This window comes from Pongo pygmaeus, chromosome 19 (assembly GCF_028885625.2).
Source record: "Pongo pygmaeus isolate AG05252 chromosome 19, NHGRI_mPonPyg2-v2.0_pri, whole genome shotgun sequence".
Lineage (NCBI taxonomy): Eukaryota > Metazoa > Chordata > Mammalia > Primates > Hominidae > Pongo > Pongo pygmaeus.
The window spans coordinates 80,658,980-80,685,816 of record NC_072392.2 but is presented as its reverse complement, the minus strand read 5'-3'; the positions used below and the strand labels follow the sequence as shown (position 1 = coordinate 80,685,816).

At 45.3% G+C, this 26,837-nt stretch overlaps 1 protein-coding gene across 1 annotated transcript; it reads right to left on the bottom strand.

Moving 5' to 3' along the window:
* Positions 1–1,027: 1,027 nt before the first annotated feature.
* On the bottom strand, positions 1,028–26,328 carry METTL2A (methyltransferase 2A, tRNA N3-cytidine). Its single transcript, XM_054458905.2, has 9 exons — positions 26,178–26,328; positions 25,880–25,971; positions 23,520–23,878; positions 22,339–22,388; positions 14,864–14,924; positions 9,411–9,550; positions 5,223–5,329; positions 2,469–2,534; positions 1,028–1,670 (listed from the first exon to the last, which is right to left on the bottom strand). Exons 1-9 carry the CDS (start codon positions 26,285–26,287, stop codon positions 1,516–1,518), a joined length of 1,140 nt encoding a protein of 379 aa, XP_054314880.1. The 5' UTR covers positions 26,288–26,328; the 3' UTR covers positions 1,028–1,515.
* Positions 26,329–26,837: the final 509 nt, after the last annotated feature.

The following is a 26,837-nucleotide window of genomic DNA, read 5'->3' as shown; positions in this document are numbered from 1 at the left end:
ACTGACAATGATCACATTCAGAAGTGAAGTGATGATGTGGTTAAAATTAAGAAGTTCTCTCAATTCCTTTTGTGTCAAACACTTAACGGTGCAGTAAAAAAAGATAATTTTGCAAAAAGTGAAAATTCTTTTCTTTTTTTTTTTTTTTTGAGATGGAGTCTTCCTCTGTTGCCCAGGCTGGAATGCAGTGACATGATCTCGGCTCACTGCAACCTCCGCCTCCCAGGTTCAAACGATTCTCCTGCCTCAGCCTCCCGAGTAGCTGGGACTACAGGTGACTACAGGCGCATGCCACCATGCCCAGCTAATTTTTTTGGTATTTTTAGTGGAGACGAGGTTTCACCGTGTTAGCCAGGATGGTCTCGATCTCCTGACCCCGTGATCCGCCTGCCTCAGCCTCCCAAAGTGTTGGGATTACAGGCACGAGCTACCACACCCGGCCAAATTCTTTTAATTCTTTAGACACAGGTTAGAGGGGGAACAGTGCTTAAAATTCCATGGAACTAAGACTTTTTTTATTTTTATTTTTTTGAGACAGAGTCTTGCTTTGTTGCCCAGGCTGGAGTGCAGTGGCACAATCTCAGCTCACTGCAACCTCTGCCTCCTGGGTTCAAGCGATTCTCCTGCCTCAGCCTCCCAAGTAGCTGGATTACAGGCACCCACCAACACACCCAGCTAATTTTTGTATCTTTAGTAGAGACGGGGTTTCACCATGTTGGCCACGCTGGTCTTGAACTCCTGACCTCAGGTGATCCGCCTGCCTAGGCCTCCCAAAGTGCTGGGATTCCAGGCGTGAGCCACCGCGCCCGGCGGAACTAAGATTAAAGCGAAGACCACGATCAATTACTTAACAAGAACACCACATTTTGATGCTCTCTGTAGGGTCATTTTTTTTGTCAGGAAAATATCTAATCTGATTCTTCCCAGCTTGCTTCCCCTACAACTTAATAAACCCTTCACTAACTTCTGTATGTATTAACTGCAATTGCCTAGCCCGGCATTTACACTCTCAAAAGATTTAACGCAATTACAGTCAAAAAACACTTGTCATATATAACACTTTTTCACATGGAAATAAATTGGTGGTTTAAGGTTTACAATTCCTTTGAATAAAATTTCAGTTATTAGTTACAAAATGCTAAAACAGATTGAGATCTCAAAGAAAGAACTTGAGAAAATTATGTTTTAAAGGACTTCACAAATATGAGGCATAATTGTTAGAATCCTGATACAAAGTAACTTTTCCTAGGTTTAAGGTTCAAGTCTGAATTCTTGAATTGTCCAACATCAACGAGACCTCATTTATATTCTTTTTATTTTTATTATTACTTTCAGATACAGGGTCTCTCACTATTTTGCCCAGGCTGGACTCCTGGGCTCAATGGATCCTCCCTGCCTCAGCCTCCTGAGTGGCTGGGATTACAGGCATGTACCACCATGCCTGGTGCTACAAATTTTTTTTTAAAAAAGCTCTGAAACACAACGGGCTTGCATCGTGTTGGCAGCAGGTGCCTCTCAGCTGGTGCTGGACAGAAGGGGCTTGCAGTATTTGCACTGAATCCAAACCCGGTACATTGTCAGTTGCTTCCCTCGGTTCACCTGCAGTCGGCGGTCCACCAGGTTCTGAACTTTTTCCAGTCCAGCAGTGGTGAAAAGCGTGTCCAGTTCCTCTAGTGTGGAAAATAAAAGATGTTTATGCATTTTCCCCTCAAGAAAAGGCATTTTTATTTACTAAGTCCTTGTTAAATGGGGCTCTGGGAAGTTGCTGTCGTGTTTTTTACATGGCCATTTGGTTATAAATGCAGTGGTGGCTTGGTAACAGCAAGTTCATGTTTAGGTAGGGGAAGCCACTGCGTATGGGCCGTGGTTTTTTCTTTTTTAAAAACCTTTGGTTTATATTTGGCCTTTAGGCTCTATGAACACCTTAAAACTTATGCAAAAATATCTACGTATGTCAAAGCAATTGTTTTAGGAAAGAGGTTTCATCATCTTAACCAAAGGCTCAAACAAGGTGACCCTAAAAAGGGCCCAGGAACGGAAGGCCCAAGTGAAGGATGAAGGCTGTGGATGGGCCAGTTGCAGAGGAGAGCAGTTCCCGGCACCCCTAGAACCCAGGGTTCACCCTGACCTGGGCACACCAAAGCACAACCCCGTGTAGAGGGTGAGACAGGCTGGACTGGAGGTGAGCCTTGCAGAGTGGGCAGGCTTACCATTTTGGACAGTGGCAGACAGGGAGAGCAGAGCAGGACTGAAGGCATGGACAAGCCAGGGCTGCCTGGGGGCCCGAGTGGCTGGCTGCCGTGGGTAGCCTAGCCCAGGGTGGAGGAGGGTGTGAGCAGCGGGGAACCGCAGGAAACGGCCTGCCTAACAGGCAGGAGGGGTCAGATAGTTTTCCTTCTGAACGTGCCTTGAAGACCATCTCATCTGGTACTGGGGACTTTTAGCGTAAAAAGATGAGTGTTTCATACCTTGTGTGAAGAAGTAAACTCTGGTTCCATCACCTCTCACGTAGAAATTTCCAGATAGACACTGACCTGCAGAGTGATGTGTTAAAAATCAGAGACACTTTAAAGTGTCTCTTTGACTTGCATTGCTAAGGAATGTTAACTGAGAGGTCAGTTTGTTGGGTGGAGAGCACTCCTGCCTCAGTGCTTCGGGAAGAGCAGCTCAACGGGAGTAAGTCACAATGTCAGAAAACATGAGGTTCCTAAGCACCCCACTCCAAAACTCTAGAATTATTTGATGAAAACAACTTGTTCACTCTCCCAACCCTATTAAATTAACAGCACAAACTTTTTATTTATTTTTTTTGAGACGGAGTTTCGCTCTTGTTTCCTAGGCTGGGTGCAATGGCGTGACCTCAGATCACTGCAACCTCTGCCTCCCAGGTTCAAGTGATTCTCCTGCCTCAGCCTCCCAAGTAGCTGGGATTACAGGTTCCCACCACCACGCCCAGCTAATTTTTTGTATTTTTAGTAGAGACAGAGTTTCACCATGTTGGCTAGGCTGGTCTCAAACTCCTGACCTCAGGTGATCCACCCACCTTGGCCTCCCAAAGTGCTGGCATTAAAGGCGTGAGCCACCGTGCCTGGCCTATTTTTTTTTTTTTAATTAAGCAATATAGCTGAGTTTAAGGAAACTTGAGACAACCATTACCATTTTGGTGGTGACTGTCCTTTGCATGTCTCTTCACGTGTCTACAGAATCATAAATACAATTCAGATACTGTTTTGATCATGAACACACTTTCCCTTCTGCTGCTAACCTCCCTGACCTTACCTCAGTTTACCAGCCTGGCACATACTTCTAGGCCTTCCCAAATGCCCAAATCATCACACGTGTATACTTATTTCCCTGCAGATACTGGTATACAGGGATGGAGTTTAAAATACTCCCTTGCACATTGCTCTCCTCTCACTAAATACAGAACAGAAATCCCTCCAAGTTCAGTGGTATGGGGTCCATCTCAGGTGACAAGCATGACATCTCCCTATCCAGAGGCATTCACTTTGTTTACAAAGTCTTGCTCCTGCATGTATTATGTGCTAGTTCTTGACTATATTCAAAAAAATGACTGGATTGAACAATAATTGGGTGCTTAAAAAAAGGCTGTAAGCCGGGAGCAGCGGCTCACACCTGTAATCCCAGGACTTTGGGAGGCCGAGGTGGGTGGATCACCTGAGGTCAGGAGTTCAAGACCAGCCTGACCAACATGGTGAAACCCTGTCTCTACTAAAAATTAGCCAGGCGTGGTGGCACATGCCTGTAGACTCGGCTACTCGGCAGGCTGAGGCAGGAGAATTGCTTGAACCCAAGAGACAGACATTGCAGTGAGCCGAGATCGTGCCATTGCACTCCAGCCTGGGAGACAGAGCGAGACTCCATCTCAAAAAAAAAAAAAAAAAAAAAAAAGGCTGTAACACTGGGCGCAGTGGCTCACACCTTAATCCCAGCATTTTGGGAGGCCAAGGCGGGTGGACCCAGGAGGCAGAGGTTGCAGTGAGCCAAGATCGCGCCATTGCACTCCAGCCTGGGCAACAAGGGCAAAACTCCATGTGAAAAAAAAAAGGCTGTAACAATTTCTTTTTCTATTTTATTTCCTTGAAGTGTTGTTTACTGGCCATTTAGATATGTTCTTCTGTGAACTGACTAAATACTCCTCGCCTGTTTTTTGGGTGGGTCACTGATCTTTTCCTTATCAGTTTCATGACAGCTCCTTGAAGAGCAAAGATATTAAGTCTTTATCTATTATATGCACTGAAAATATTCCTTCTTACTCCATCATTTGCCTTTTACATTTTTAATGGCATCTTTTGTCATGCCACATTTAAAATTATTTATGTCTTTCAAATGTCTTTTTTTTTTTTGAGACAGAGTTTCACTCTTGTTGCCCAGGCTGGAGTGCAATGGTGCGATCTCGGCTCACTGCAACCTCTGCCTCCTGGGTTCAAGAGATTCTCCTGCCTCAGCCTCCCGAGTAGCTGGGATTACAGGCATGTGCGACCATGCCCGGCTAATTTGTATTTTTAGTAGAGACAGGGTTTCTCCATGTTGGTTGGGCTGGTCTTGAACTCTTGACCTCAGGTGATCTGCCCGCCTCGGCCTCCCAAAGTGCTGGAATTACAGGCATGAGCCACTGCGCCCGGCTGTCTTTCAAATGTCTTTCTAATAAAAGCTCTTCTAAAGGTAGCTGTCTTGCTTAAAAAGACCTCAATATTTAGATTATACAAGCCTCTTCAGTTTTCTTAAAAAATATACTACTCTGTCACATATTAAATGGCTTTATATATGGAGTTCTAATTCTAGAGTTTCTATTCTGATGGCAGCACCATTTTTTGATTATAGTGGCCAAATACCTTTTTTTTTTTTAAAATTATACTTTAAGTTCTGGGGTACATGTGCAGAACATGCAGGTTTGTTACATATGTATACATGTGCCATGGAGATTCGCTGCACCTATCTACCCGTCATCTACATTAGGTATTTCTGCTAATGCTATCCCTCTCCCAGCACCCCGACCCCCAGACAGGCCCCAGTGTGTGATGCCCCCCGCCCCGTGTCCATATGTTCTCATTGTTCAACTCCCACTTATGAGTGAGAAAATGCGGTGTTTAGTTTTCTGTTCTTGTGTTAGTTTGCTGAGAATGATGATTTCCAGCTTCATCCATGTCCCCGCAAAGGACATGATCTCTAGTGGTTAGGATTCAGCACTCTCAAAATACCTTTTTTAAACCGAAGCTGAGCCATGTCATAGCGGCCGTAATCTCGCAGAAGCATCATCCCCCCAGGTTTCAGAAGCCTGCTCAGCCTGTTGATAGCCTTCTGCATCCTGTGGAGCAGCAGGGAATGACAGTCAATCAGGTCTCCTTAAAGACAGGGTTCTCTTTCCCTGTAGCATATCCCAAAAAGCCAGTGGACTTCCTTAACTGACACACCAAGTCTGAGATCTAAGTTCCTCTACTCTTCAGTTAGAACTGAAGGACGTTAGCTGCCTGCTCACAGCTGTGGCCTCGATCCACTGCCTTCAGCCTGAAGAGGCCCGAGGATAGCCCGCTTCTGCCATAAGAAAGTTCCCTGCTCCCGACCAGGTGTGGTGGCTCATGCTTGTAATACCACCACTTTGGGAGGCTGATGCAGGCAGATCACATGAGGTCAGGAGTTTGAGACCAGCCTGGCCAAAATGGTGAAACCCCATCTCTACTAAAAATACAAAAAGTAGCCAGCCATGGTGGCGTGCGCCTATAAACCCAGACACTCAGGAGGCTGAGGCAGGAGAACTTCTGGAACCTGGGAGGTGGAGGTTGCAGTGAGCCAAGATTGCACCACTGCCCTCTGGCCTGGGCGGCAGAGTAACTGAGACTCCGTCTCCAAAGAACAAACAAACAAACAGAAGTTCTCTGCTCTCCATCTGGCTCACTTCCCCACTGTCCTAGACAGCCATCTTTGCCCTGTGCTCCTGTGGCTGAGCCGAATCCTGAGCATCCAGTGGGTTCTGCTAGGTGACTTATCTGCCTGCACCATTAGACCTGAGCTCTTTCAATGTAGGGGCTGTATCTTTCTGTTTGTTAAATGAAGACTTGTCCTCAAGAACTTACAAGTTACATGGCAATACAATCAGTATGCAAATGAGTATAACAGACAGAGGGTTTTACACTTAGGTCTGCGCTTTCCATATGCAGTGTTCTTCAAAAGTCTTGGTGCAGGTTGAAGCTTTCATAACTTCAGAAGTCTAAATGCTACAAACTTCACCAAAAAAATTTCAAAGTCTATTTAAATTTTGCATAATGAATGTTTCCCACTTAAAAAAAAAACACAAAAAAACGGCTGAGGCAGGCAGATCACCTGAGATCAGGAGTTCGAGACCAGCCTGGCCAACATGGTGAAACCCTGTCTCCACTAAAAGTACAAAAAAATTAGCCAGGGATGGTGGCAGGCACCTGTAATCCCAGCTACTTGGGATGCTGAGGCAGGAGAATCGCTTGAACCCAGGAGGCGGAGATTGCAGTGAGCCAAGACCACAGCATGCACTTCAGCCTGGGCAACAAGAGCGAAACTCCGTCTCAGAAAACAAACAAACAAACAAAGAAAAAACAGCTGGGGTCCTGCTATGCTATGTTGCCCAGGCTGGACTCTTGGGCTCAAGTGATCCTCCTGCCTCAGTCTCCTAGGTAGCTGGGACTAAAAGTGTGTGCCACTGTGGCTGGCTTGAATTTTAAATTTTAATAATTTGTTTTAGTCCATGTCAATTTTTAAAAAGTCTGTAGCATTGAAACTTCTAAGGTCATAGGTTTTTTTTGAGACAGGGTCTCACTCTGTCACCCAGGCTGCAGGGCAGTGGTGTGATCATAGCTCACTTCACTGCAGCCTCAAACTCCTGGGCTTAAGCCATACTCCTGCCTCAGCCTTCTGAGTAGCTGGGACTACAGATATGCACCTGGATAATTTTTTTATTTTTATTTTTAGTAGAGATGGGGGTCTTGCTTTGTTGCCCAAGCTGGTCTTGAGCTCCTGGCTTCAAGCACTCCTCCCACCTCAGCCTCCCAAAGTGGTGGGATTATAGGCGTGAGCCACTGTGCCTGGTTAACCTCTGCAATTATTAAAGTTTAAAACCATGGTAGGCCTTTTGGGTTATCCTGCATATGCCTTTATTTCACACTCATCCTCTCAGGTTGGATGACTTCAGTACCCTTCTAGAGGAAATGTGGCCTTCTAGAGGAAGGTCAATCACTCAAAACTCCTATCCTGTGCAGCCAGCAAGGGGTCCTTGGACTCTGGGAGATAAACCAGGATCTCAATCACTGGTCCCTGCAGTCTCTAGTCATGTAATCTGGCTTCCTAACACCAGCTTACCTTGACCTTTAACACTAATTTACTTAATCATCTTTGCAGGACTCTGATGACACAGAACGAGGAGATGTTTGAAGTCTCTAATCTCATGATTTCATGGGTATAGTTTACCCTAACATGTGCCAACCCCCAGCCTGTCCAGACTCACTGCACTCTGGCAGTGACAAGGGTTTCCATGGAATTAGTCAATGGTGTCTGAATCTCTTAGCCACCATCTGACTCTGCTTCCTTGAGAAGGTAGTTTTGGTCAGGTGACCAAAACTCCTGACCTGGCTCATGCCTGTAATCCCAGCACTTTGGGATGCTGAGGTGGGTGGATAACTTGAGGTCAGGAGTTCAAGACCAGCCTGACCAACTGGTGAAACCCCGTCTCTACTAAAAATACAAAAAATATTAGCCAGGTGTGGTGGTGCTTGTCTGTAATCCCAGCTGCTCAGGAGGCCGAGGCAGGAGAACCGCTTTAACCTGGGAGGCAGAGGTTGCAGTGAGCCGAGATCTCACCACTGCACTCCAGCCTGGGCAACAGAGTGAGACTCCATCTCAGAAAAAAAAAAAAAAAAAAAAAAAAAGAAGGTAGTTTCATAGGACCACTGGTTACCTATGCATATGAAGTTTTAATGGTGTATTTTAGGATATAGCATTTGACTTTCCTTTAATCTGAATCTGATTTTATAGAATTCTGTATCACACTTTTCTAAAACACTGTAAGCATCAGAGAACACCTTAGTTAAGGTTCAATGTAAATTTCGTGTTGCTAATAAGGTTGTTTTATTTAAAGCATTTAAAAGGCCAATAGGCTGGGTGTGGTGGCTCACGCCTGTAATCCCAGCACTTTGGGAGGCCGTGGCAGGCGGATCATGAGGTCAGGAGTTCGAGACCAGCCTGGCCAACATGGTGAAACACCATCTCTACTAAAAAAAACATACAAAAATTAGCCAGGCATGGTGGCGTACACCTGTAATCCCAGCTGCTCGGGAGGCTGAGGCAGGAGAATTGGTTGAACCCGGGAGGTGGAGGTTGCAGTGAGCCAAGATCTCATCACTGCACCCCAGCCTGGGCAACAGAGCAAGACTCCGTCTTCAAAAAAAAGGCCAGCATGGTGGCTCACGCCTGTAATCTCAGCATTTTGCAAGGTTGAGGCAAGCAGATCACAAAGTCAGGAGTTTAAGACCAGCCTGGCCAACATGGTGAAACCCCGTATCTACTAAAAATACAAAAATTAGCTGGGCATGGTGGTGGGTGCCTGTAATCCCAGCTACTCGGGAGGTTGAGGCAGGAGAATTGTGTGAACTGGGGAGGCGGAGGTTGCAGTGAGCCTAGATCACGCCATTGCATTCCAGCCCGGGCAACAGGGCGAGACTCCGTCTCAAAAAAAATAAAATAAAATAAAAAGCCAATAATGAGACATTACCTAAAAGCTGTGACAGTTCACAGTTCTAAAACGGCATGTGATGAGATTATCAATAGGAATTTCCCCACATACTCATTAGAGACTGATTTCCCATTCTTTCTCAATGTTAAGCCACAACAAGGAAATGAAGAACCAACTACTGCAGAAGATTCGAGGCCAGAACAGAAGTTGGACATCAAGACAAATTTAGGAAAATGGTTGAGATGCTCACATCACTACAAATGGTGTGGCTTCTTTGTGTCTATCAGAACATAAACAAAACTCTTTTTACTTCAAGCCCAACTCTAATGTCAAGGTCCCTTGCCAGGCTGGGCGTGGTGGCTCACACCTATAATCCCAGCACTTTGGGAGGCCAAGGTGGGAGGATCGCTTGAGCCCAGGAATTCAAGACCAGTCTGGGCAACATGGCAAAACCCCATCTCTGCTAAAAACACAAAAATTAGCCAGGACTGGTGGCATGTGCCTGTGGTCCCACCTACTTGGGAAGCTGAGGAGGGAGGATCATTTAAGCCCAAGAGATTAAGGCTGCAGTAAGCCATGATCGTGCCACTGCACTCCAGCCTGGGCTGACAGAGCAAGACCCTATCTTAAAAAAAAAAGGTCCCTCACCAAAGCTTTCTGTGACACTACTAGCCAAGGGACCCAAACTTACTTGTCTGGAACAATTGCTGAAAGAACAAATATGAGAATGATAATATCAAGACTGCCCTTGGGCACTGGGTAACTCTTCTCTTCATCACACAGGTCGTGAACGAAGGCCAAACACCGAGAAGGATCATATTCTGAATTTGTCTGCAGACAGGTGGAAGAGACAAGTAAGTTAGAAAATATTAACATAGCCTAAAGAAAAGATTATCTTGTTTTAAATTTTAAATGTAACTGCTGCTACTTCACAAAGAGGGATATATTTCTTTTTTCTTTTTTTTCTTGAGGCAAAATCTCCCCATGTTGCTCAGGCTGGACTCAAACTCTTGGGTTCATGCAATAGGATCACTTGCCTCACCCTCCTGAGTAGGGAATATATTTCTAATCATTATATAGATTGATGAAAAAGTAATTGCAGTTTTTGCTATTGAAAGTAATGGCAAGGATGTGGTGGCTCATGCCTGTAATCCCAGAACTTTGGGAGGCCAAGGCGGGAGGATCACCTGAGGTCAGGAGTTCGAGACCAGCCTGACCAACATGGAGAAACCTCATCTCTACTAAAAATACAAAATTAGCTGGGTGTGGTGGCGCATGCCTATAATCCCAGCTACTCGGGAGGCTGAGGCAGGAGAATCGCTTGAACCCAGGAGGCAGAGGTTGCAGTGAGCCGAGATTGCACCATTGCACTCTAGCCTGGGCAATAAGAGTGAAACTCCGTCTAAAAAAAGAAAAAAAAAAAAAAAAGTATGGCAAAAACGACAATTACTTTTGCATCAATCTAATAGCATGTTATTTCAGGGAGGACTCAAAGAGTAAAGATCAGGAATACCTGAAGGGAGACAGTGAGGAATCTAATAGTTGCTTTTAAAATAGAACATTCCTGACTCCCCTACTTTTATTCTTTATTCTTGTGTACTTTCTGTACTTCTCATGCATGAAGTCAGATCTAAGAATTGGAAAATGATCATGAAAATGAGTGACCAACAGGGAAAAAAAAAAAAACATTTGTAAGGAGAGAGACAGCACATACTTTAAATAAGCACGCGGTGGCTCACGCCTGTAATCCCAGCACTTTGGGAGGCCGAAGCAGGCAGATCATGAGGTCAGGAGATCGAGACCATCCTGGCTAACGTGGTGAAACCCTGTCTCCACTAAAAATACAAAAAATTAGCCGGGCATTGTGGCGGGCGCCTGTAGTCCCAGCTACTCGGGAGGCTGAGGCAGGAGAATGGCGTGAACCCGGGAGGTGGAGCTTGCAGTGAGCCGAGATCACACCACTGCACTCCAGCCTGGGCAACAGAGCGAGACTCCGTCTCAAAAACAAAAACAAACAAACAAACAAACCAAAAGCACGATCTGCTAGGCACAGTGGCTCATGCCTAGAATCCCAGCACCCTGGGAGGCTGAGGCAGGAGCATCACTTGAGCCCAGGAGTTTGAGACCAGCTAGGCAACGTAGTGAGACTTCATCTCTACAAAAAATAAAAAAAATGCCGGGTGCATGCCTGTAATCCTAGCACTTTGGGAGGTCGAGGTGGGTGGATTACCTGAGGTCAGGAGTTCAAAACCAGCCTGGCCAACATGGTGAAACCCCGTCTCTACTAAAAATACAAAAAATTAGCTGGGTGCAGTGGCACCCGCATGTAATCCCAGCTACTCTGGAGGCTGAGGCAGGAGAATCGCTTGAACCTGGGAGGCGGAGGTTGCAGCGAGCCGAGATCACGCCACTGCACTCTAGCCTGGGCGACAGAGCTAGACTCCGTCTCAAAAAAAAAAAAAAAATTAGCCAGGTGTGGTGGCATGTGCCTGTAGCCCCAGTTACACAGGAGGTGGGAGAATCACTTGAGCCCAGGAGATCAAGGCTGTAGTGAGCTTGATTGTACCACTGCACTCCAGCCTGAGTGACTGACACCCTGTCTCAAAACAAACAACAAAGCACACAGTCTAAAACAACTCCCAACTAGAAAATATTATACAAACCACAGAATTCTTCAGGAAAATCTATTTCTGTAGATGTAGAAAATTTACTTTGTTATCAAAAACTGAAGTAAAGATAGGCTTCAATATTCATTTGGTCTTTAACTGCATGAATAATTCTAAAAGCATGGCACTACCAATTCCTAATCTGCCCTAACAGCATTATACATAATTGTGACAGACACCCTTTTTTTTTTTTTTAAGACAGAGTCTTGTTCTGTTGCCCAGGCTGGAGTGGCGCGATCTCGGCTCACTGCAATCTCTGCTTCCCAGGTTCAAGCAATTCTCCTGCCTCAGCCTCCCCAGTAGCTGGGATTACAGGTGCACACCACCACGTCCTGCTAGTTCTTGTATTTTTTTTTTTTGAGATGGAGTTTTGCTCTTGTAGCCCAGGCTGGAGTGCAATGGCGTGATCTTGGCTCACTGCAACCTCTGCCTCCCAGGTTAAAGTGATTCTCCTGCCTCAGCCTCCCCAGTAGCTGGGACTACAGGCACCTACCACCATGCCTGGCTAATTTTTGTATTTTTAGTAGAGATGGGGTTTCACCATATTGGCCAGGTTGGTCTGGAACTCTTGACCTCAGATGATCTGCCCGTCTTAGCCTCCCAAAGTGCTGGGATTACAGGCATGAACCACTGTACCCAGCCTAGTTTTTGTGTTTTTTAAAGTAGAGACAGGGTTTCACCATGTTGGCCAGGCTGGTCTTGAACTCCTGACCTCAAGTGATCTGCCCACCACAGCCTCCCAAAGTGCTGGCTACCACGCCTGGCCAATTGTAACAGACACGTTTTTTTTTTTTTTTTCGAGATGGAGTCTTGCTCTGTCACCCAGGCTGGAGTGCAGTGACGCGATCTCAGCTCACTGCAACCTCCGCCTCCTGGGTTCAAGCAATTCTTCTGCTTCAGCCTCCCAAGTAGCTGGGACTACAGGTGCGTGCCACCACACCCAGCTAAATTTCATATTTTTAGTAGAGACGGGGTTTCACCATATTGGTCAGGCTGGTATTGAACTCCTGACCTCGTGATCCGCTGGCCTCGGCTTCCCAAAGTGCTGGGATGACAGGTGTGAGCCACTGTGCCCAGCCATAATAGATACATTTTAAGGCATCTACCCTCAATGTCTGTCTTCTCCAAATATGTGAGTTTGTTTCTCATTGGCCAAAGCTGATTCAAACAGGGCTGCTCTATTTAACAGCTAGGTTGTGTTAACTAGACTTTCCAGGGACTTCACAACTGGGACACAATCATTTTAGTGAGGCACCATGAACCCCTCAACAGGGTGAGCTTGTAACGGACTGGGAGGAGCAAGCACGTTGGGGCCACGTGCAAAACTAGGAAATACTGACTAGAGAAAGCTGGTATGCAAACAGGGAAAAAACAAACGGGCCCCGGACAATGAGAGGTAAGATACCAGGAACTTGGGGCTGTACTTTGTGCCCTTAGGTTCTATGACATTCTACTTTATTGCTTTGAGTTTGTCTAGATGTTTCTGTTACTTGTAACTCAAAGAACCCCAATAGAATCATCTCATTGGGTTTGCCTGAGCCCAAAAGTTCAAGGCTACAGTGGGCTATGATTGTGTCACTCTACTTCAGCCTGGACAACAAAGTGAGACCCTGTCTCCAAAAAAAAAAAAAAAAAAAGAAGCCTGAAGATGTGACTGAATTGCTGCAATCTTGTTGCTGCTTCTTTTTTAGTCTTATTCTTTCTTTCTTTCAACCAGCATCCTTACCTATAAGGAGTTGCTTCTTAAGGTTGGGCAAAGAAAGTGGTTTATTGAGATCAAATCTACTCTGGTAAAGATGCTATGAACATTGTTTTGAAATGGCAAGAAAGGTTTTTTGTTTTGAAATGGCATCAAACTTAGTTGATAAAGCAGCAGCAGGGTTTGAGAGAATGGACTTCAATTTGAAAGAAGCTCTGCTGTGGGCAAAATCCTATCAGCATCACATGCTACAGAGAAATCTTTCATGAAAGGAAGAGCCAATTGATATGGTAAACTTCATTGTTACCTTATTTTAAGAAATTGCCAGTCACCTCAGCCCTTAGCAACCACCACCCCAGCCCTTGGCAATCACCACCCTGATCAGTCAGCAGCCATCAATATCAAGGCAAGACCCTCCACTAGCAAAGATTACAACTTGCTGAAGGTTTAGATGATTATTAACATGTTTTAGCAATAAACTATTTTTTTTTCTTTCTCTCTCTTTTTTTTTTTTTGAGATGGAGACTCACTCTGTTGCCCAGACTGGAGTGCAGTGGCACAATCTTGGCTCACTGCAACCTTTGCCTCCCCAGTTCAAGCGATTCTCCTGCTTCAGCCTTTTGAGTAGCTGGGACTACAGGTGCCCACCACCATGCCTGGATAATTTATTGTATTTTTCTTTAGCAGAGATGGGGTTTCATCATGTTGCCTAGGCCAGTCTTGAACTCCTGATCTCAAGTGATCTGTCTGCCTCGGCCTCCCAAAGTGTTGGGATGACAGGCGTTAAGCCATTGTGGCTGATGACCAATAACGTATTTTTATTTTTATTTTTTTGAGATGGAGTCTCGCTCTGTCTAGCTGGAGTGCAGTGGTGCGATCTCAGCTCACTGCAACCTCCGCCTCCTGAGTTCAAGTGTTTCTCTTGCCTCAGCCTTCTGAGTAGCTGAAATTACGGGTATGTGCCATTTTTTGTATTTTTAGCCCGGCTAATTTTTTTGTATTTTTAGTAGAGACGGGGTTTTACTTGGTCAGGCTGGTCTTGAACTCCTGACCTCGTGATTTGCCCGCCCCGGCCTACCAAAGTGCTGGGATTACAGGCATGAGTCACCGCACCGGCCTGCAATCGTATTTCATTAGTTTATGCAATTGTGTTTTAAATTTAATAATTACAACCCAAGTATAAGCTATCATTCGAGACCAGCCTGGGCAATGTGGTGAAACTCTTCCTTTCACTTGAACACACAGAGGACACTGCAGAGTATGAAGTGGCTTAATTGCAATATTGTGTCTTAGAGAACAAGGAGACCTGAGGAGAGGGAGAGAAATGGGGGAATGGCACGTTGGTGGAGCAGTCACAACACATGCATTTATTAAGTTGACCGTCTTACACAGATGTGATTTGTGGAACCCCAAACCAAGTACAACAGTAACATCACACACTATAACACACATAATAGTAAAAAAGTCTGAAATATTCTGAGAATCACCAAAGCATGACACACACTAAGTGAGCATATGGTGGTGGAGAAATGGCACTGGTAGGCTTGCTTGATGCAGGGTTGCCACAAACTTTCAATATATGAACAGATACGACATTTGTACAGTGTGATAAAGTGAACTGCAGTAAAACAAGGTATGCTTGTTATTAGTAAATCTTTTACTTTTAGACCATAAGAACACAGACCATATAAGAACACAGCCAGAGACCTTGATTTTTAGGAGAACCTTTTCCCTTTAATCAGTGGAAATTACCGATAGGTAATTTCCCATTGTACTCACCTGGACCAGTTCTATAGCTGTGGAAGAAAAATCACAGCAGTAAACAAAGAGTCCTGGGTCACTGAAATGGGCAGAAAAGACAGAACAATGAGACTACAAATCGAGCTATGTCTACTCTCATTCTTGTGTAGCAGAGTTAAAATATCAAATGGGAAAAACTATCATTCATTCAAATAAACTGTATCTATTAGTCACAACATATTTCATTTCAGTTAAAATCCTTTTTGAATTATATCCTTTTGGAGGCTCTGTGGACATAGCTAATATGAAGTTTATAAAACAACCAGTGAGTTTCAGATCAATGTCTTCTCTTTTTTCATCTACAGAAATCCTACTTTTCCCTCAAATGAAGCCTTGCTTGATAGCACCACAAGAATTCTTTTTTCTTCGCTGAGCTACCTTGGCACTTTCTCCACACCAGGAACACATCTGTACCTGTCTGTTGGCCCCCACCACATAGTGAGTGAGTGCTTTGACAGCGGCTATTACATCTTTCGCTTATTAGTTCACCAAACACTACTGAGAGCCCACTATGCATTGTGTATTATCTTAGATACTGAGGAGATAAAGATGAACAACACAAAATCCCTGTGCTTATTTTTCTTGGTATCCTCACTATCTAGCACAAGTCTCAGCACAAGGTAGCAACACAAAAAATGCTGATTTTAAAACCATCAAAATTGCTTCCAATTATGAAGCACATTATATATTTATTCTGAAGACATCAAAATACAAAACAATTTGTAATGCCAGAATTCTTTTTGTTACTACAGGTCTAAATAAAAATGGGAGAGGAAGAAGGCTGTATCCTTGTGTTTTAGAAACAACAGCCCAGAGCTCTTCTGCACTGTTGTGCTAATTATTTGAGTGAGACCCTGGGATTTTTGGGAGTATGCAATACCTCCAGCCTCTCAAAGGCATGGGCTCTGCTTCCTGCTGAACTATTGACCTTTGGAGCAGACAACTTCTGGGAGGTATAATCAAGACTAAAAACCTGGGGAACTGCAGCATTTGCTATGGTAATCACTAGCTACCTGTGGCTACTTAAATTAAAAATTCAGTTTCTCAATCCCATTAGATACATTTCACACGTGGCTAGTGACCACCATAAGGGAAAGTGAAGATGCAGAACATTTCCATCACTGCACAAAGTTCTATTCCCCAGCACTGCTCCGAAAGCAGGGTCCATGCCTGTCCTGTTCTCGAATCAGCCAGGCAGCTGTATCTGCCGAGTACCCATTAAGGTCATGGGCTAAGTTCTATCAGACTCAGCTTCTGCTTTCTAAAAGACTCATTGCAGTCTTCGCCTCCTGGGTTCAAGTGATCCTCCCACCTCAGCCCCCCAAGTAGCTCGGATTACAGGTGCGCACCACCATGCCCAGCTAATTTTTGTATTTTTAGTAGAGACGGGGTCTCACCATGTTGGCCAGGCTAGTCTCAAACTCCTGACCTCAGGTGATCCACCTGTCTCAGCCTCCCAAGGTGCTGGAATTTCAGGGGTGAGCCACCGCGCCTGGCAAGCGTTGTTTTCTTCTTTATGCTTTTTTTTTTTTTTTTTTTGAGACACGAGGTCTCGGCTCTGTCACCCAGGCTGGTGTACAGTGGGGCAATCTCAGCTCACTGCAGCCTCTGCCTCCCAGGTTCAAGTGATTCTCCGGCCTCAGCCTCCTGAGTAGCTGGGACTACAGGTGCCCACCACCATGCCCTGTTAATTTTTGTATTTTTAGGAGAGACGGGGTTTCACCATGTTGGCCAGGTTGGTCTTGAACTCCTGACCTTAAGTAATCTGCCCACCTTGGCTTCCCAAAGTGTTCAAATTACAGGCATGAGCCACCGTGCCTGGTCTCTTTGTGCCTTTCTTTTTTTTTTGAGACGGAGTTTTGCTTTTGTCACCCAGGCTGGAGTGCAATGGCGTGGTCTCGGCTCACTGCAACTTCCACTTCCTGGGTCCAAGCCATTCTCCTGCCTTAGCTTCCTGAGTAGCTAGGATTACAGGTGCCCGCCACCATGCCTGGCTAATTTTTGTATTTTTAGTAGAGATGGGGTTTTGCCATGTTGGCCAGGCTGGGCTCGAACTCCTGACCTCAGGTGACCCGCCCACCTTGGCCTCTCAAAGTGCTGGGATTACAAGAGTGAGCCACCACGCCTGGCCTGTGCTTTTCTTTAAGTTTTCTACAGGTCATATAGTTATCCCTTGGTATCCAGCTCAAGTCTCTTACACAATGGTGTCGGGTGTAGCATTTGCATACAACCCACACACATCCTCCTGCATACATTAAATCATCTATAATGCCTAATATAAATGCTATGTAAACAGTTATATTTTTAAAAATTGTTGTATTATTTATTGATTTTTGAGACAGGGTCTTGCTCTGTCACCTGGAGTACAGTGGTGTGATCATGGCTTACTGCAGCCCCAACCAATCCTCTGGCCTCAGCCTCCAAAGTAGCTGAGACTACAGGTGCATGCCAGCATGCTTGGCTATTTTTTTTTTTTTTTTTTGAGATGGAGTCTCGCTCTGTTGCCCAGGCTGAAGTGCAGTGGCACGATCTCCGCTCACTGCAAGCTGCCTCCTGGGTTCACGCCATTCTCTTGCCTCAGCCTCCCAAGTAGCTGGGACTACAGGCGCCTGCCACCACACCCGGCTAATTTTTTTTTTTGTATTTTGAGTGGAGACGGGGTTTCACTGTGTTAGCCAGGATGGTCTCCATCTCCTGACCTCGTGATCTGCCCGTCTCGGCCTCCCAAAGTGCTGGGATTACAGGCATGAGCCACAGCGCCTGGCGGCTAATTTTTTTGTAGAGACAGGGTCTCACTATGTTGCTTAGGCTCGTCTTGAACTCCTGGGCTCAGGTGATCCTATCTCCTTGGCCTTCCAAAGTGCTGGGATTATAGGCATGGGCCACTGCGCCTGGCCTATACTATTTATTTTCAATCCATGGTTGCTTGAATCCTCGGATGCAGAAAAGGTGAATATGAAAGGCTAAGAGTATTATTTCTAAAATCAGAGTCCTTAATTGGGCTCTGAGGATAGAACTGTATTTCAAAATAATCAGTTTTCTCTATTTTACTTCATATACTTAAAATTAGCCCAAGATAAATCTATATAGAGATTTGTGCATTTGTAGAGTAATGGTTGCTTAGGGCTAGAGATTGGGGGAAATTGGGAAATGGGGAGTGACTGCTAATGGGTATAGGGCTTCTTTTTGGGGTGATGAAAATGTCCTGAAGTTGACTGCAGTGATGGCTGCACAACTCTGTGAATTAACTTAAAACCACTGTATTACGGCCGGGTGTGGTGGCTCACACCTGTAATCCCAGCACTTTGGCAGGCCGAGGCAGGCAGATCACGAGGTCAGGAGTTCGAGACCAGCCTGGCCAACACAGTGAATCCCCGTTTCTTCTAAAAATACAAAAATTAGCTGGGCCTGGTGGTGGGCGCCTGTAATCCCAGCTACTTGGGAGGCTGAGGCAGGAGAATCGCTTGACACTGGGAGGCAGAGGTTGCAGTGAGCCAAGATCATGCCACTGCGCTCCAGCCCGGGCGACAGGGCAAGACGCCATCTCAAAAACAAAACAAAACAAAACACAACACCAACCAAACAGAAAAACCACTGTATTACACACTTTATATCTCAATAAAGCTGTTATATATAAAAAGAAAACAAATGAAAAATACAGTAGCCTGAGAAATGATCCAAAGGCTTTATCAGATACATTAAAAAAATATTAAGAACCCTGGCCTGGGCAACATGGCAAAACCCCGTTTCTACAAAAAACAAAAATTAGCAGGGGTGGTGGCACATGACTGTTGTCCCAGCTACTTGGGAGGCTGAGGTGGGAGGATCACCTGAACCCTGGAAGGTTGAAGCTACAGTGTGCTGTGATGGCACCACTGCATTCCAGCTTGGGTGACAGAAATCCTGTCTCAAAAAAAAAAAGGATCCAGGTAATAGGGTAACTCAAGAAACATAAAAAGGCTATAAAGACTGCAGAGTGGGCTGGGCATGGTGGCTCATGCCTGTAATCCCAGCACTTTGGGAGGCCGAGGTGGGTGGATCACCTGAGGTCAGGAGTTCGAGACCGGCCTGGCCAACATGGTGAAAGCTCATCTCTACTAAAAAGTACAAAAATTAGCCAGGTGCAGTGGCTCACACCTATAATCCCAGCACTTTGGGAGGCTGAGGCGGGTGGATCACCTGAAGTCGGGAGTTCGAGACCAGCCTGACCAACATGGAGAAACCCCGTCTCTACTAAAAATACAAAATTAGCTGGGTGTGGTGGTGCATGCCTGTAATCCCAACTACTTGGGAGACTGAGGCAGGAGAATCGCTTGATCCCAGGAGGCGGAGGTTGCAGTGAGCCGAGATTGCACCACTGAACTCCAGCCTGGGCAACAAGAGCAAAACTCCGTCTCAATCAACCAATCAATCAATCAATAATACAAAAATTAGCTGGGTGTGGTGGTGGGCACCTGTAATCCCAACTACTCGGGAGGCTGAGGCAGGATAATTGCTTGAACCCGGGAGGCAGAGGTTGCGGGGAGGCGGAGGTTGCGGCGAGCCGAGATCGAGTCACTGCACTCCAGCCTGGGCGACAGAGTGAGACTCTGTCTCAAAAAAGACTGCAGAGTGAGGCAGCTGGACGATAACAACTAGGGAAGTTTTCTAGATGCTTCTGATCTAGAATGTGAGGAAGGAAGGAAATAGTGTAGTAGAAACAAAGGATATTTTGGAAAGGTACGGAGTCAGGGGAAGACATGCAAGGTGTGACCAGTGCACTGAGAGATAAGAGGACTTACTTTATAGGGCACACTCTTGTAGAGGACTTTGAAAACTATGCCCGACAATTTAAACCTGATTCACAGGCAGTAGAAAACATGTCAATTCTAAGCCAATGAATTACATGAACAAGTGGGTTCTAGCAAGATATTGAACACAGCAATCTTATTTAAATGGCATAAAGAGGCTGTGGCAAAGATGTCATCTACATTCAGTTTTACATTCATTGATGATATTGATGATTAATGGCCATAACTTGAAGCTAAGTCAATCTCCCATTTGAGGTGGGTTCCTCAGACTGTAACTTCAAGAGCAGAACAATCTCTTTTCTTCAGTGTTAGCTACCAGGACTTGCCATTTTCTTAGAAATTTCTGAGAACAAATTGTAGAAATATTTAAATGTATATTAGTAATGAGGCTAATGTTTTACTCAATCCTGTTAATGAATACTGTGGGCTAAATTGGCAAAGTATATATTATATGAAACCTTTGAGAAACAGTGGATTCCAGTAATGAATACAGAACTGGAATGTCATTTCCACAAGGGGTTTAAAAACAGCTATAGGGCCGGGAGCCATGGCTCACGCCTGTAATCCCAGCACTTTGGGAGGCTGAGGTGGGTGGATCACTTGAGGTCAGGAGTTCAAGACCAGCCTAGCCGACATGGCGAAACCCCATCTCTACTAAAAATGCAAAAATTAGCTGGGCATTGTGGCGCATGCCTGTAATCCCAGGTATTTGGGAGGCTGAGGCAGGAGAATCGCTTGAACCCAGGAGGCAGAGGTTGCAGTGAGCCAAGATTATGCCACTGCACTCCAGCCTGGGCAACAGAGCAAGACTCCGTCTCAAACAAAACAAAACAGGTATGGTATAATAAATATATCTGGTGTTGGTCTTTGTGGTTCTAGGCACAGAGTTCCAAAAACCTTAAGAATTTCCTCAGCAGGCTGGGCACGGTGACTCACACGTATAATCCCAGCACTTTGGGAGGCCGAGGCAAGTGCATCACCTGAGGTCAGGAGTCTGACACCAGCCTGGCCAATGTGGTGAAACCGCGTCTCTACTAAAAATATAAAAATTAGCTGTGTGTGGTGGCATGCACCCTTAATCCCAGCTACTAGGGAGGCTGAGGCAGAATCACTTGAACTCGGAAGGTGGAGGTTGCAATAAGTCAAGATCGTGCCACTGCACTCCAGCCTGGGTGATGAAGCAAGACTCTGTATCTTTTGTTATTCATAATGAACTCCCTCAGGACCACACTGAATTTATGTTAATGAGATGACCTGGGGTGGGGCCAACACTAGTAAGGGCAAACTGATTGGAACTTTCACTTCACCCACCAATGTCCTGAATAGAAACGCAGATTATGTTGTATGAAAACTATTTTCTTCTTCTCCTTTTAAAATTAATTTTCCCATGAGTTTGTGTCCTAGCTGTATAAAAACTCTTGAGGCTGGGAATGGTGACTTATGCATGTAATTCTAGCACTTTGGGAGGCTGAGGCAAGAGGATCACTTGAGCCCAGGAGTTTGAGACCAGTCTGGGCAACAAAGTGAGACCCTGTCTCTACAAAAAATAAACAAAAATTAGCTGGGTATGGTGGCATGTGTCTGTAGTCCCAGCTACTTGGGAGGCTGAGGTGAGAAGATTGCTTGAGCCTAGGAGTTTGAGCCTGCAGTGTGCTATGGGCACACAACTGTGCTCTAGTCGGGATGACAGAACAAGAGCTTGTCTCAAAACTAAAAAAAACCCCTTGATGAGCTTCCAGGCTGGTGAACACATCTGTGCGCTAGGAGGACACTGCACTGAGCTCCTCAGGGTCAAAGCTCCTGAGCGTGAGATCCTCTGAACCCCACTCTAATTACTTCTTCAGCTGGCTGTTAATCTGTATCCTTCATAACAAACACATAAATGTAAGTAAAGTGTTTCCCTGAGTTCTGTGAGCCATTCTAGGAAATTATTGAACTGGAGATAGGGCTCCCCTGATTTACAGCCTGTAGGGCAGAAACACGGAAGGCCAGATTCACAACTGGCATCTGAAGTAGGGGGCAGTCTTCTGGGACCGAACCCTTAACTTGTGGGATCTGATACCAACTCCAAGTAGACAGTGTCAGAACTGAATTGTAGGACACCCAGCTGTTGTTGAATTGGTCAGTGTTGGCAAAAACCCCGCACATTTGGTGTCAGAAGCATTCTGTTTAAGTACACAAAACCAGTGTGTTTTCATCAGAACAGGAGACATCTTCATGTATGTTAGCTTTCTCAACTCTGCCATGGGGGTGATGACAACTCAGCCACTGACTGTTCTTCAGAGATCATAAGAATGGAAAAGTTGAACACATTTGTTCCTTAGACGAAGGCACTAAACGTTAACACTAGCAAGTTTTAAGTCTAATTTTCCAAATGACAAAGATAATCAAATTAAAACAATCCATAAATGAACAATGTAGAAATCTGAATCTGACATAATCCATATTTTCCAATAACCATTATTGATAGTTTGATGCAGCAAGTTTTGAAAAAACCTTTACTTTTTTTTCTTGCTACATTGCCCTGGTTGGTCTCACACTCCTGGCCTCAAGCAATCCTGCTTTGGCCTCCCAAAGTGCTGGGATTACTGTCGTGAAGCAATGCGCCCAGCCAACCTTCACTTTTATCTTCTTTGCTATTATAAACTTTTACAACATACTTACTTGTTCGTTTGTAAAATTGGAAAGACTGTGTTTCCCACACCACAGCCAACCTGCAGACAGAAATGAACTATTAATCACAGAACTTTCCAGAGTTAATTCCCTAAAGCTAGAAAAGCTAGAAAAATAATCATCAACAAGAATCTGGCCTAATTGTATTAGGGAAGGTGTAGTGACCAGAGCTAAACAGTACCCATGACATTTGTTGATTTTGATGTTGACTTCAGGAACCCTTAAAAGACAAGAGCATGGGTTTTTATTAGCAGAAACGAGGTGGTCTAGAAAAAAAGGCAAGGATTGCTTTTATCTTTTGAGTTCTAGCAAATGGTCCTGTAGATGAAGTATTTTCTTACTGAGCTTATATTATTATTGTGAAAATATTTGTAATAGACTGTGCTGAAAAATGTATGAAAAGGGGACCTTGACAACCTTGTCCTAAACACAGTGCTGCGTGGTAATGAAGACAGCAACTATTTATTAAGGGCTTAACTATGTGCCAGATACTGTTCTTAGCCCTTTTACATACATTATCTCCATCCTCATAACTACAAGGTGCAGAGGCAGCAGTCTCACTGCTCAGAGAGGGTAAGGGAATTGTCTAAGGTCACACCATAGGACTCAATCCCAAGGCTAACCAGTTCCAGAACCAGCTTCCAGTAACGTGCGCAGTCCCCATTTATGAATTTACATTATACCAATCTAGACATTTTTCCAGGTCTAGACTCTGCAACACCACCCAAATGCAGAGGAAGAGAATTATCCCAGGCCTAAGAAACAGGCACCATCCTAACTACCCTCTCCATTCCTGTAACTGTATTAGAAGAGAAGCAACAATTTCTTCTGATCTGGGACTTTTTTCCAGTTATAGCATGATCATGTTGAGCTCTTTCACCTGTATGATGCAGTGGCACGTGACAGGTACAGCATGATGCTATTAATACAATTTTTGGAAGTGACATGCTATTCCCGTGTGATCTTTGTCCGTCATGACCACCAGATATCTGGCCTGCATTGAGGGCATTTTATCAGTCCAAAAATGGAGGTGATTCCAGGCTAATATAAGGGTCAAGTCTAGTCAGAATCATCCAATAGAAGTTACTTTTGTTGTCAGCCTCTCTATGCTACCTCATGTGCACAAATATAATAGCTTCACATATCCCACTACCAAGACAATAAAAGGTTACCTCCAGTATTCGGTAGGTGGCTGAAGATCCAGGAAACTCATCAGCACAAATTTCCAGGTCACTAATTTTCTGAGTTACATTCTCCTCCACAGGAAATGTCTGTGTTTTATGTTCAAGGCTCTTCTTCAAAGAACACTTGTGCTGTTCTTCCATTATTAAACCAGGTCCATCCTCATTGTTTCTACATTCAGGTACTTCACTCTTGTTCTCCAAGAACCAAGCCTTCAAATGATTTTGATTTTGGCTAGGTGCCAGCTCAGGGAATTCGGTAAAAAGCCAATGTCTATCCTTGAAAAACCCATTTTCGTGGATTTTGTAGAAGTCATTCCAGTATTTGTGGGCATTGATCTCATAATCAACTGTAAATATTTAAGAAAAAATTTTAAGAACCAGCTCTCAAATATTTTATTTATATCTAATGTCAATTATCCTGCTTTACCAAATGTCACTTTAATACTAAAAGTATCCTCAGGTAGAGCCACAGTCCCAGAACTGAAGGCATTTCTGTGGTCATTTAGTCCTGCCATCTGGCATTATACCTGAATGCCCCTATCCATCATTATAGGAGAGTCTAAGTTCTGTTTGAACAATCAACCAGAGAACTTACTATCTATCAAGTGTCCTCCTACATCTTTGGATGACTTTTTTTTTTTTTTTTTTTGAGACAGAGTCTCGTTCTGTCACCCAGGCTGGAGTGCAGGGGCGCAATCTTGGATCACTGCAAGCTCCACCTCCCGGGTTCATGCCATTCTCCTGTCTCATCCTACTGAGTAGCTGGGACTACAGGCGCCCGCCACCATGCCCAGCTAATTTTTTGTATTTTTTAGTAGAGACAGGGTTTCACCGTTGTTAGCCAGGATGATCTCGATCTCCTGACCTCGTGATCCACCCGCCTCGGCCTCCCAAAGTGCTGGTATTACAGGCATAAGTCATCGCGCCCAGCCAGATGACTTTTAACTATTAAAAAATCCCAGAAGTAGCCAGGTGCAGTGGCTCATGCCTGTAATCCCAGCACTTTGGGAGGCTGAGGTGGGCGGATCACGAGGTCAGGAGATTGAGACCATCTTGGCCAGCATGGTGAAACCCCGTCTGTACTAAAATACAAAAAATTAGCCAGGCGTGGTGGTGCACACCTGTAGTCCCAGCTACCCGGGAGGCTGAGGCAGGGGAATCGCTTGAACCAGGGAGGAGGAGATTGCAGTGAGCTGAGATCGTGCCACTGCGCTCTAGCCTGGTGACAGAGTGAGACTCCGTCTCCAAAAACAAAAACAAACAAACAAAAAAAGTATGGACAGTTTAAATGAAGACTGTTTTTAAGGTGATCATGACAGTCCCAGATTTCAGTTTACTGCTCTTGCCAATTCAGGGGGCCTTGACTAGTGTAGCAGAAAGAATAAAAACCTAACAAATTGAGCAGGACAGTGAGAATGGAAGTTGGAATCCACTAAGAAGTGTGTTAACAACTCACAACTCACCTGCTAAATCAACCAAGACTCCCTAAGAAACAGGATTTTAGTTCCACTACTGCTACTACTGACTGCTTACCTCTGGGAAAAGCACTTAATGTTCTGTGGTCCAAGTGTCTTTAACTATAAAAAGAGAATATTGAACCACATGGTTTTCAAAATCCCTTTCAACTATTAACTTGCTTTGATCTAGTTGCTGTCAAACTATGCACGGTGAATGTTTTGTAACTGGAATCTTTTTGTTGTACAGAACTCTTTCAGCGGGTACTAAATTTGTAGTCCTATCTTCAATTGTCTGGAACAATCAGTCCTAGTTTTACTATCTAGGGATATTTTGCAGTGAAATCATCCACCTCTCAAGCAGGGGCCTCCTTTTCTTTGGCCAGACTTATCTCCACTCTGCTGCATCCACCTTTCCTTGACTGAAGCCCTAAATTCTCATAACCATCATACAAGTAATAGACACACAGTCACCAGTCATTAGCCCCCCTCCCAACAATATTTAGAATCTAATCACTTAAATGAAGCTTCAATGGAAACATCTCATGGAAAATGCAAATCATGTAAAAAGTACAGGTTTTAAGATGATCGCGTGACCACACAGTTGTCATTGGCTAGCCATATCAACGTGGATCTACTCAACACAATTAAAGACAAAATTACCCTCCTCCAAAGTAAAACTATATATAAAAAAACCCTCTACGACTTAAGATTTTGTTACAATGCAGCCCTTTTCCGTCCTTGCTCATCCCCTCCCTGTCCCGCTCTACTCCTGACATCGGCATCAGGCCAGGAATAAAGGATCTGGGCGGCTGCGGTTCCCTGGCCTCTCCGGGAGGGCACGTTCGGCAGTACGCTGGCTGTTGATACCAATGAGAGCCCATTTAAGCGCACCTTGTTTCTCCTGGCACACCCGCTGGATACTGTTCTCCTGGACTTTTCTCTCCGCCGCCGCGGCTTGCTCTTCCGACCACTCCACATTGTCCCTGAGAAAATCAAACGGGCAGCTTAGGGGCCTCACGTCCTGGCTGCAGGCAGGGTGAGTCGCTGGCCTAGGAGTTTCTCTCCCCTTGGAGAGTGCCTCGGGTAGGGCAGCTGGACTAGTGGCCGGCGGTCAAGGGCTTTTCGGAGTGCTCCGAGGCGGCGGGACAGAGGGCGAGCGACAGGCCGGGCGAGGGGGCAGGGTGATTACCAGGCATTGTGGTGGAAGACGCGCGCCGGATCCCTCAGGAACCGGCTTCCGAACTGCTGCCTCTTATCGGCGAGGACTGCAGGTGCACCTTCAGGGTAGGAGCCGGCCATGACACCGGAGCCGGAAACACTTTACTTTCCGTAACGCGAGAACTTCCTGCGGGCCACGCCCTCTTTCAGAAGACGCGGAGTCTGGGCGGGAAAAAGGGTGGCGGGACAGGGAGGCCATGGAGTCTGGTCCGGGTGGAGCTCGGGAGCTGTCGTTTGGGGCTGCCCCAGGGTTGGCGAAGGGCTCTTTAGGGAAGGGGACCAGGCAGGGGGAAATTCTCCCCGGAGGAGTCGTTTCTCATTGATGAGGTGCTGATGGACGTGCAGGTTAGGCAGAAAGTGGGGGACATTCCACTTGAGCCCCAGTTCAATGCTGGGATCCTCTTAACAGGTTCCCCAGCTTCCCTCAAGTTGTAAAACAGGAAAAATCTTGAATCATTATAAGAGTTGAGGCTACCTAGTTCCACTGTGGAGCCGATGTCCAGAACTGAAGAAGGTAGCAAGCAGCGGGAAGAAACAGGGCAATTTCCAGCTTCTATAGTCAGCTCTTCATAGTGTGGGTGTATATGTATACACAGTGTGTATATATATTTTGGTTGGGGTAGGGGGAGAT

What these genes read in the sequence shown, in the direction of transcription:
- METTL2A (XM_054458905.2), bottom strand. Translation starts at nt 26,287, where the DNA reads ATGGCCGGCTCCTACCCTGAAGGTGCACCTGCAGTCCTCGCCGATAAG. An exon ending in TCAGCAATTGTTCCAGACAA is followed by an intron (nt 5,330 to 9,410) that starts GTAAGTTTGGGT and finishes GCTGCTCCACAG; the next exon opens with GATGCAGAAGGCTATCAACA. An exon ending in AGTTTACTTCTTCACACAAG is followed by an intron (nt 1,671 to 2,468) that starts GTATGAAACACT and finishes TTTCCACACTAG; the next exon opens with AGGAACTGGACACGCTTTTC.